We start from the raw sequence: 12,220 nt of genomic DNA on the forward strand, positions 1-12,220 counted from the left end.
TGCTAAGGAGCCTTGGTGCATTGCTGCAGTGCATCTTGTAGACGGTACACACTGCTGCCACTGTGCGTCAGTGGTGGAGGGAGTGAATGTTTGTAGAAGGAGTGCCAATCAAGCGGGCTGCTTTGTCCTGGATGGTGTCGAGCTTCCTGAGTGTTGTTGGAGCTGCACCCATCCAGGCAAGTGGAGAATATTCCATCACACTCCTGACTTGTGCCTTGCAGATGGTGGACAGGCTTTGGGGAGTCAGGAAGTGAGTTACTCACCTCAGGATTCCTAGCCTCTGACCTGCTCTTGTAGCCATGGTATTTATTTGGCTACTCCTGTTCAGTTTCTGGTCAATGGTAGCCCCTAGGATGTTGATAGTGGGGGATTCAGCGATGGTAATGCCTTTGAGTGTCAAGGGTAGATGGTTAGGTCATTGCCTGGCACTTGTGTGGCGCGAATGTTACTTGCCACTTATCAGCCCAAGCCTGGATATTGTCCAGGTCTTGCTGCATTTCTACACTGACTGCTTCAGTATCTGAGGAGTCGCGAATGGTGCTGAACATTGTGCAATCATCAGAGAACATCCCCACTTCTGACCTTATAATTGAAGGAAGGTCATTGATGAAGCAGCTGACGATGGTTGGGCCTCGGACACTACCCTGAGGAACTCCTGCAGTGATGTCCTGGAGCTCAGATGATTGACCTCCAACAACCACAAGCATCTTCCTTTGCGCTAGGTATGACTCCAACTAGTGGAGGGTTTCCCCCCCCCCCACCCGCCCAATCCCATTGACCTCAGTTTTGCTAGGGCTCCTTGATGCCATACTCGGTCAAATGCTGCCTTGATGTCAAGAGCAGTCACTCTCACTTCACCTCTGCATCTTCCTCACAGCTCACACTTCCACCCAGCTTTGTGTCGTCTGCAAACCTGGATATATTACTTTTAATTCCCTCATCTATATCATTAATATATGTTGTGAATAGCTGGAGTCTGAGCACTGATCCCTGCAGTACCCCAATAATCACTGCCACTCGGAAAAAGACCCGTTTAATCCTACTGTTTGTTATGTCTGCCAACCAGTTCTCTATCCATGTCAGTACCTTACACCCAATCCCATGTTCTTTAATTTTGCATTCTAATCTCCGATGCCTTTTCTGTGAAAAAATGGTCAAAGAATCCTGGAGTGTGACCAGTGGAATTTCTGCTTCGAATACTGGGGATTAACCAATGGAATATGTTTAGTGAAGGTAAATCCTGGAGGGTCTGGTTTGGAGAATGACCATTTAACACTAATTGTATTCGCCACGACCCAACCCTAGTTGACTTCATCGCGGAACAGCTCCTCAGCCACAGCTTCAAAGCAGTGTTCGGCTCGAAGCGCATCTGCAACGCAATGTCGGCGAATTCTTGCTGGTACTGGCGCTCAAAGCTTTTGCCCACCTCCCGGAGGACGCGCCGAGCTTTCTCTGCGGCGATGGTGGGAGCTGATGAAATGTTTTATTACCTGCAACCCCTCCCTGCTCCCTCTTCCCAGCTCGCGCCCCCCTCCCACCCCCGCACCCCCTCCGCTCCTCCTTCCCAGCTCCCCCTCGCACCCCATTCCCTCTACCACTTCCCACCCCTCCGCCTCGCACCCCCTCCCCTCCCGCACCTCCTTCCCACCGCACCCGTCTCCCCCCCCCCACCACCATCCACCTATCCCTGAGCAGGGGCCCGAACAACCCCACTGCCTTGTGGGCATCTCGGGAGAGACCAAGGCTAAGGGAGTAAACCCTAACAGAAAATCTGGAGCGGATCCCCAAAGGCGGTCATGTGTCACCTTTGGCATGTTTCCGGCAGTTCCTGCAGCCATACCGGTGCCAAACGCCGTACTCTGCACTCCTTTGGACCCCACCAGGAAGGCCAAGAGGGGGGTCTTGACGCCTGGGCAACTCACAACCTCCATACATCCGCCCAGGTATGCGCCATGGAGAGGTCACTCCATAGTTGCCTCACAGTGACCAAAACAACACGGAAGGCAGCAGTTACGGGTTATAAGTCCAGCTCAATTGGCGCAGAGATTGGGCGCGACAGGTTGCCTTTGTCGGTGGGAGAGGTCATCGTATCTCACTGGACAGCTACCGCCTGCCTCAAACTGGGCAGCCCCCGGTCACTCAGGTTCTGTCCCAGCACAGTCCACCTGCTTCAATGGGTGCTTGGAGCTCAGGGTCATTGCCCGAAAAGGGGACTGCAACACCACACCAAACAGCATGACAAAAAAAGGAAAGAAGGTACCAGCCCTTCCTTTTGCAAGCTGGAACGTCAGAACTGTGTGTCCTGGCCTGTCGGAAGACTTACACAAATCAACAATTCTCGGAAGACCGCCATCATTAACAACGAGCTCAGCAGAATCAATGTGGACATTGCAGCACATCAGGAGACACACCGCCCCGCGAGAGGATCTCTAGCAGAGCAAGACTACACCTTCTTCTGGCAGGATAGGTATCCCGAAGAACCAAGACAGCATGGAGTGGGCTTCGCCATCAGAAACTCTTTGCTTAGCATGATAGAGCCACCCTCAAATGGCTCGGAACGCATACTGTCCCTCCGACTGTTCACCACCTCTGGTCCAGTACACCTATTGAGCATCTATGCTCCAACACTCTGCTCCCCACCTGAAGCTAAAGACCAGTTCTACGAGGAACTCCATAATATCATTAGTAGCATCCCCAATACCGAACATCAGTTCCTACTGGGGGACTTGAATGCCAGGGTTGGGGCCGACCATGACTCACGGCCCTTCTGACTTGGGCACTATGGCATTGGAAGGATGAATAAGAATGGACAGAGAATGCTTGAGTTGTGTACCTATCACAACAACTGCATCACCAACTCATTCTTTCACACTATACCCTGTCACCAGGTTTCTTGGAAGCACCCAAGATCATGGCTGGACCTCATCGTCACAAGGCGAGCCTCTTTAAACAGCGTTCAAATCACACGCAGCTTCCACAGTGCAGACTGTGACACCGACCACTCCCTGGTGTGCAGCAAGGTTAGACACAAACCAAAGAAGCTGCATCACTCCAAGCAGAAGGGCCGCCCGCGCATCAACACTAGCAGAATTTCTTATCCACAGCTGTCACATAAGTTTCTAAATTCACTTGAAAAAGCCCTTCAAGACACTCCTACAGGGAATGCAGAGACCAAGTGGGCCCACATCAGAAACGCCAACTATGACTCAGCAATGACCATCTATGGCAAATGTGTGGAGCAGAATGCAGACTGGTTTCAATCTCACTTTGAAGAGCTGGAACCTGTCATAGCCGTAAGTGCATTGCACTGTTGAACTACAAGAAAGCCCCCAGTGAGTTAACATCTGCAGCACTTAAAGCAGCCAGAAGCACTGCACAAGAACAGCCAGGCAGTGCGCAAATGACTACTGGCAACACGTATGCAATCATATTCAGCTGGCCTCAGACACCGGAAACATCAGAGGAATGTATGACGGCATTAAGAAAGCTGTTGGGCCAATCAAGAAGATCGCTCCCCTCAGGGCGGCACAGTGGCGCAGTGGTTAGCACCGCCGCCTCACAGCACCAGGGACCCAGGTTCGATTCTGGGTACTGCCTGTGCGGAGTTTGCAAGTTCTCCCTGTGCTGTATCTCTAAATAAAAAAAAATAAAAAGTCTAAATCAGGGGACACGATCACTGACCAACGCAAGCAAATGGACCGCTGGGTGGAGCACTACCTAGAACTGTACTCCAGGGAGAATGTTGTCACTGAGACCGCCCTCAATGCAGCCCAGTCTCTGCCAGTCATGGATGAGCTGGACATACAGCCAACAAAATCGGAACTCAGTGATGCCATTGATTCCCGAGCAAGCGGAAAAGCCCCTGGGAAGGACAGCATTACCCCTGAAATAATCAAGAGTGCCAAGCCTGCTATACTTTCAGCACTTCACGAACTGCTTTGCCTGTGCTGGGACGAGGGAGCAGTACCACAGGACATGCGCGATGCCAATATCATCACCCACTATAAGAATAAGGGTGACCGCGGTGACTGCAACAACTACCGTGGAATCTCCCTGCTCAGCGTAGTGGGGAAAATCTTTGCTCGAGCCGCTTTAAACAGGCTCCAGAAGCTGGCTGTGCGTGTCTACCCGAGGCACAGTGTGGCTTTCGAGCAGAGAGATCCACCATTGACATGCTGTTCTCCCTTCGTCAGCTACAGGAGAAATGCCGCGAACAACAGATGACCCTCTATGTTGCTTTCATTGATCTCACCAAAGCCTTTGACCTCCTCAGCAGACGTGGTCTCTTCAGACTACTAGCAAAGATCGGATGTCCACCAAAGCTACTAAGTATCATCACCTCATTCTATGACCATATGAAAGGCACAATTCAGCATGGCGGCGCCTCATCAGACCCCTTTCCTATCCTGAGTGCTGTGAAACAGGGCTGTGTTCTCGCACCTACACTGTTTGGAATCTTCTTCTCCCTGCTGCTTTCACATGCGTTCAAGTTTTCAGAGGAAGGAATTTTCCTCCACACAAGATCAGGGGGCAGGTTGTTCAACCTTGCCCGTCTAAGAGCGAAGTCCAAAGTACGAAAAGTCCTCATCAGGGAACTCCTCTTTGCTGACGATGCTGCATTAACATCTCACACAGAAGAGTGTCTGCAGAGACTCCGACAGGTTTGCAGCTGCCTGCAATGAATTTGGCTTAACCATCAGCCTCAAGAAAAAGAACATCATGGGGCAGGACGTCAGAAATGCTCCATCCATCAATATCGGCGACCACGCTCTGGAAGTGGTTCAAAAGTTCACCTACCTAGGCTCAACTATCACCAGTAACCTGTCTCTCGATACAGAAATCAACAAGCGCATGGGAAAGGCTTCCACTGCTTTGCCCAGACTGGCCAAGAGAGTGTGGGAAAATGGCGCACTGACACAGAACACAAAAGTCCGATTATCAAGCCTGTGTTCTCAGTACCTTGCTCTACGGCAGCGAGGCCTGGACAATGTACGTCAGCCAAGAGCGACGTCTCAATTCATTCCATCTTCGCTGCCTCCGGAGAATTCTTGGCATCAGGTGGCAGCACCGTATCTCCAACACAGAAGTCCTCGAAGCAGCCAACATCCCCAGCATATACACCCTACTGAGCCGGCAGTGCTTGAGATGGCTTGGCCATGTGAGCCACATGGAAGATGGCAGGATCCCCAAGGACACATTGTACGGCGAGCTCATCACTGGTATTAGACCCACCAGCCATCCATGTCTCCACTTTAAGGATGTCTGCAAACGCGACATGAAGTCCTGTGACATTGATCACAAGTCGTGGGAGTCAGTTGCCAGTGATCGCCAGAGCTGGCGGGCAGCCATAAAGGTGGGGCTAAAGTGTGGCGAGTCGAAGAGACTTAGCAGTTGGCAGGAAAAAAGACAAAAGCGCAAGGGGAGAGCCAACCGTGTAACAGCCCCGACAACCAATTTTATCTGCAGCACCTGTGGAAGAGTCTGTCACTCTAGAATTGGCCTTTATCGCCATTCCAGGCGCTGCTTCACAAACCACTGACCACCTCCAGGCACTTACCCATTGTCTCTCGAGACAAGGAGGTCAAAGAAGAAGAATCTCTTCTGTGGGACTTTATCAAAAGCCTTCTGAAAGTTCAAATACACCACATCCACTGGTTCTCCCTTATCTATTCTACTACTTACATTCTCAAAAAATTCCAGTAGATTTATCAAGCATGATTTCCCTTTCATAAATCCATGTTAACTTTGTCCGATCCTGTCATTGTTTTCCAAGTGCTCTGCTATTACATCTTTTATAATGGACTCTAGCATTTTCCCCACTACGGATGTCAGGCTAACTAGTCTATAATTTCCTGTTTTCTCTCTACTTCCTTTTTTAAATAGTGGGTTTGCATTAGCTACCCACCAATCAGTTGGAACTGTTCCAGAGTCTATAGAATTTTGAAAAATGACCAGCAATGCATCTACTATTTCTGGGGCCACTTCCTTAAGGGATGTAGATGATCAGGCCCTGGGGATTTATCGGCCTTCAATCCCATCAATTTCCCTGACACCATTTCCCTACTAATACTGATTTCATACAGTTCCTCCTTCTCACCAGACCCTTTTTTCCCCAACATTCTGGGAGGTAATTTGTGGCCTCCTTTGTGAAGACAGAACCAAAGTATGTATTTAATTGGTCTGCCATTTCTTTGTTCCCCATTAAAAATTCCCCCATTTCTGACTGTAAGGGACCCACATCTGTCTTCACTAATCTTTTTCTCTTCACATATCTTTCGAAGCTTATTCTCATACTCTATTTTCCCCTTCTTAATCAATTCCTTTGTCCTCCTTTGCTGAATTCTAAATTGCTCCCAATCCTCAGGTTTGCAGCTTGTTCTGGCCATTTTATATTTCTCCTCCTTGGATCTAATACTATCCCTAATTTCTTTTGTCAGCCACGGTTGAGCCACCCTTCCTGGTTTATTTTTGCGCCAGACAGGAATGAACAATTGTTGTAATTCATCCATGCACTCTTTCAATACTAGCCATTGCCTATCCACTGTCAACCTTTAAGTAACATTCCCCAATCTGTCATAGCCAACTCGCGCCTCATACCTTCATAGTTTCCTTTATTAAGATTCAGGACCCTTAGTCTCGGAATCAACTCTCTCCATCTTAATGAAGAATTCTATCATGTTATGGTCGCTCTTCCCCAAGGGACCCCGCAGAAGACTGTTAACTAATTCTTTCTCATTACACAATACCCAGTCTAGGATGGCCTGTTCTCTAGTTGGTTCCTGAACACCTGGTCCAAAAAGCCATCACGTACGCACTCCAGGAATTCCTGCTCTACAGTATTATTGCTAATTTGGTTTGTCCAATCTATCTGTAGATTAAAGTCATCCATAATTACAGTAGCACCCTTTTTGCATGCCCCTCTAATTTCCTGTTTAATGCCATCCTCTACATCACCACTGCTGTTTGGGGGTCTATATACAACCCCCACCAACGTTTTCTGCCCCTTGGTGTTTCTTAGCTCCACCCATACAGATTCCACATCAGGATTCTCTGAGCTAATATCCTTCCTCACTATTGTATTGATTTCCTCTTTTACTGACAACGCTACTCCACCTCCTTTCCCTTTTTGGCTGCCCTTCCTAAATATTGAATACCCTTGAATATTCAGTTCCCATCCATGGTCACCCTGCAGCCATGTCTCCGTAATTGCAAACTATATCGTATCCATTTACATCTATTTGCATGGTTAATTTGCCTACCTTATTGCAAATACTCCACGCATTGAGACACAATGCCTTGAGGCTTGTCTTTTTAACATTGTTAGTCATTTAAGCATTATTTCTCACTATGGCCCTATTTGTTTCCTGCCCTTGATTTCTATGCCTTCCACTTTTGTCTTTGTTTCCTGTCTTTCGTTTCTATCCTTGTTTCCTCCTCCCCAGCCTCCCAACTCAGGTTCCCATCCCTGCCATTCTAGTTTTAATCCTCCCCAACAGCACGAGCAAACGCTCCTGTGAGGACATCGGTTCCGGTTCTGCCTGGGTGTAACCCGTCCCGCTTGTACAGGTCCCACCTTCCCCAGAACCGGTCCCGATCTCCCAGGAATCTAAATCCCTCCCTCCTGCACCATTTCTCCAGCCACAAATTCATATGGCCTATTCTCCTGTTCCTATACTCACTAACATGTGGTACAGGAAGTAATCCTGAGATTACTACCTTTGAGGTCCTGCTTTTTAATTTAGCTCCTAACTCCTTAAATTCATCTTGTAAGACCTTATCCCTTTGTCTGCCTATGTCGTTTGTGCCGACATGTATCACGACCACTGGCTGTTCACCCTCCCCCTTCAGAATGTCCTGAAGCCGCTCCGAGACATCCGTGGCCCAAGCACCAGGGAGGCAACCAACCATCCTGGAGTCTCGTTTGCAGCCACAGAAACGCCAGTCTGTTCCCCTTACAATTAAGTCTATCACTATGGCTCTCCCAGTCTTTGTCCCCCCTGCTGTGCAGCACAGCCATCCGTGGTGCCAAGAACTTGGCTGTTGCTGCTTTCCCCGGGGAGGCCATCCGCCCCAACAGTATCCAAAGCAGTATATCTGTTTGAGAGGGGGATTGCCACAGGGGACTCCTGCACTATCTGCCTGCGCCTACTAATCCGCCTGGTGGTCACCCATGCCTTTTCTGCCTGTGCAGCCATTACCTGCGGTGTGACCATCTCGCTAAACGTGCTATCCACAATGTCCTCAACATCACAGATGCTCCACAGTAAATCCACCCGCAGCACCAGCTCCATAATGCAGGTAGCTAGTAGCTGCAAATGGATACACTTCCTGCTCACATGGTGGTCAGGGACACTGGAAGCGTCCCTGATATCCCACTACACTTTAGTAGTACTAGCCTTATCACTTATAAGGTAGGGATAGAGAGGAGGATAAAAAAGGAGGGGGTGTAGCATTATTAGTTAAGGAATCAATAACAGCTTTGAGGAGGGATGATAATGCTAAAATGAGGCCATATGGGTGGAGCTCAGAAATAAAAAAAGGGGCAGCCACACTACTAGGATTGTACTATAGAGCCCCAAATCGTGAGAGGGAGATGGAAGAACAAATATGTTAGCAAATTTCTGAGTGCAAAAACAATAGGGCAGTAATAGTTGGGATTTCAACTACCCCAACATCAACTAGGATACAAACAGTGTGAAAGGCACAGACGGGACAAAATTCTTGAACTGTGTTCAAGACAACTTTTTTAGCCAGAACGTAACAAGCCCAACGAGAGGGGGCGTAATTCTAGATTTAGTCTTCGGATATGAAGCTGGGCAAGCAGAGGAAGTGGGTCACCATTTTTGAGACAGTGACCATAATACTGCAAGGGAGGCATTCAAAAGCGAGATTCTACAGGCACAGTGTAAGCATGTCCCCACAAAGATAAAGGGTGGTACTGCCAAATCTAGAGCCCCCCGGTTATCTTGAAGCTTACAGGGTAAGTTAAAGCAGAAAAAGAAAGCTTATGACGATCATAAAAATCTTAATACTTTAGAAAGCCTGGGGGTATAGAAAGTGTAGGGGTGAAGTAAAGAAGGAAATTAGAAAAGCAAAGACAGGACATGAAAAATTATTGGCAGTTAAAAGCAAGGAAAACCCAAAGCTGTTTTATCAGTACATTAAGAGCAAGAGGATAACTAAGGAAAGCGTAGGGCCTATCAGAGACGGACAAGGGAACTTATGCATGGTGCAGAAGATGTGGGCTGGTTTCTTAATGAGATTTTTGTCTCTGTCTTCACAAAAGAGAGGGTTGTTGCAACATTGTAGTTAAATAGGAGTGTGAAATATTAGATACGATAAGCATGAGAGAGGAAGTACCAGAGGGTCTTACATCCTTAAAAGTGGATAAATCGCCATGGCCGGATGGATTGCATCCCAGGTTGTTAAAGGAAGCCAGGGAAGAAATAGTGGATACGCTGAGGATCATCTTCAAATCCTCATTGGATACGGGCGAGGTGCCAGAGGATTGGAGGTCTGTGAATGTTGTACCATTGTTTAAAAAGGGTGCGAGGGATAGGCCAAATAATTATAAGCTGGTCAGTCTGACCTCGGTGGGTAAATTATTGGAATCAATTCTAAGGGACAGGATAAACTGCCACTTAGAAAGGCATGGATTAATCAGGGGTAGTCAGCATGGATTTGTGGAGGGAAGGTCCTGTCTTACTAACTTAATTTAATTTTTTGAGGAAGTAACAAGGAGAACTGATGAGGGTAGTGTAGTGGATGTGGTTTACATGGATTTTAGTAAGGCATTTGACAAGGTCCAGCATGACAGACTGGTCAGAAAATTAATAGCCCATGGGATACAGGCCAATCTGGCAGGTTGGACCTAGAATTGGCTCAGTGACAGGAAACAAAGGGTAAGAAGTTGACAAATGTTTTTGCGAACGGAAAGCAGTTTCCACAGGGCTCAGTGTTTAGTTCCTTGCTCTCTGTGGTTATATATTAATGATTTGGACTTAAATGTGGGGAGTTATGATTGGGAAATTTGCTGATGACACAAAAATTGGCCGTGTAGTTGACAGTGAAGAGGATAGTTGTAGACTCCAGAATGATATCAATGGTTTGGTTGAGTGGGCGGAAAAGTGGCAAATGGAATTCGGAGGGAGGCGGTGGTGTAGTGGTAATATCTAATAAGGGCTAGTAATCCAGAGCCTAGGTTCGAAACCCACCATGGCAGATGGTGAAATTTGAATTCAATTAATAAATGTGGAATTGTTTTAAAAAGCTAGTCTAATGGTGACCATGAAACCATTGTTGATTGTTGTAAAAAACCCACCTGGTTCACTAATGTCCTTTAGGGAAGGAAATCTGCCATCCTTACCTGGTCTGGCCTACATGTGACTCCAGACCCATAGTTGACTCTGAACTGGCCTAGCAAGCCACTCAGTTCAAGGGCAATTAGGGATGGACAATAAATGCCTAATCAGCGATGCCCATATCCCATAAATGAATTTTTAAAATCTAGTATTGTGCAATGAACAGGGTACAAGGGGCGAGTTGGCTAAGGTAGATTGGGAAATTAGATTAAAAGATATGACAGTAAATAAGCAACAGTGACATTTAAATAATGAATTTGTAATTGGTAATTAATACACACTCCCTTGAAAAATAGAAACCCCACAGGAAAAGTGGTCCAATCATGGCTGACAAGAGAAATTAATGCAGTATTAGATTAAAGGAAGACGCTTATTATGTTGCCAAAAGGGTAGTAAGCCAGAGGATTGGGAGGACCTTAGAATTCAGCAAAGGATGACAAAGAAATTGACAGAGAGAGAAAATGTGTCGTAAAAGAGGTTATTACATAAAATCAGGACTCATAGGATTGGAGGTAATATAGTAGCATAGATTGAGAATTGGTTTGCAGGCAGAAAACAAAGTAATAGGAATAAACTGGTCATTGTCAGGTGGGTTACCACAAGAATCAGCTATTAACTATCCATATCAATGACTTAGATAAGGGGACTGAGTGTGATACATCGAAGTTTGCTGACGATACAAAGCTAGATGGGAAAGGAAACTGTGAGGAGGATGTAAAGGAGGTTGCAAACGGATTAACTGAGTGGGCAAGAATGTGGCAGATAACATATTGTGGAGAAATGTGAAGTTACCCACTTTTTTTTCGAAAAACAGGGGTGAGAGGAGCTAAAGACAAAAAGGTCTGAAAATTAGCAGCCAAAGACAAAAAGTCAGAAAATATTTTTCAACAAGGTATCCTGTAATTATAGCACTGTTAATCATCCGCAATGACTGTAAATGCTTCGAGGCCACTTCAAATTTTTTTTAGTTTTTTAGTTTAGTTTTTAGAGATACAGCACTGAAATAGGCCCTTCGGCCCACCGAGTCTGTGCCGACCATCAACCACCCATTTATACTAATCCTACACTAATCCCATATTCCTACCACATCCCCACCTGTCCCTATATTTCCCTACCACGGAGCGGAACCCCGTAGGCGGTCATGTGTCACCTTTGGCATGTTTCCGGCAGTTCCTGCAGCCATACTGGTGCCAAACGTCGTGTCCTGCACTCCTTTGGACCCCACCAGAAAGGCCGAGAGGGGGGTTTTGACGACTGGGCAACTCTCAACCTCCATAAATTTGCCCAGGCATGCGCCATGGAGAGGTCACTCCATAGTTGCCTCACAGCGACTAAAACAACACGGAAGGCAGCAGTTACGGGTTATAAGTCCAGATAAATTGGCGTAGAAACTGGGCGCCACGGGTTGCCTTTGTCGGTGGGAGAGGTCATTGCACCTCACTGGACAGCTACCGCCTGCCTGCCTGCTTCAATGGGTGCTTGGAGCTCAGGGTCATTGCCCGAAAGGTGGACTGATACACCGCACCAAACAACATGAAAAAAGGAAAGAAGGTACCAGCCCTTCGCTTTGCAAGCTGGAACGTCAGAACTATGTGTCCTGGCCTGTCGGAAGACCTTACACAAATCAACGATTCTCGGAAGACCGCCATCATTAACAACGAGCTCAGTAGATTCAATGTGGACATTGCAGCACTTCAGGAGACTCGCCTCCCCGCGAGTGGATCTCTAGCAGAGCAAGACTACACCTTCTTCTGGCAGGGCAGGGATCCTGAAGAACCAAGACAGCATGGAGTGGGCTTCGCCATCAGAAACTCCTTGCTCAGCATGATAGAGCCTCCCTCAAATGGCTCGGAACGCAT

At 47.4% G+C, this 12,220-nt stretch overlaps 1 protein-coding gene across 2 annotated transcripts in view; it reads right to left on the bottom strand.

The window, feature by feature from the left end:
- The window catches only part of dhx33 (DEAH (Asp-Glu-Ala-His) box polypeptide 33), a 118,676-nt gene that overhangs the window by 69,937 nt on the left and 36,519 nt on the right, over positions 1–12,220 (bottom strand). Inside the window, exon 1 of one of the 2 annotated variants that reach the window (XM_068010014.1) lies at positions 5,683–5,737. The exons of the other annotated variant lie outside the window; for it this stretch is intronic. Within the exon in view, the coding sequence (XP_067866115.1) occupies positions 5,683–5,730 (48 nt within the window). The 5' untranslated portion in view covers positions 5,731–5,737. Of the gene's footprint in view, positions 1–5,682; positions 5,738–12,220 lie in introns of those variants that run through there. 2 annotated transcript variants of the gene reach the window in all.

This window comes from Heterodontus francisci, chromosome 30, assembly GCF_036365525.1.
Source record: "Heterodontus francisci isolate sHetFra1 chromosome 30, sHetFra1.hap1, whole genome shotgun sequence".
Lineage (NCBI taxonomy): Eukaryota > Metazoa > Chordata > Chondrichthyes > Heterodontiformes > Heterodontidae > Heterodontus > Heterodontus francisci.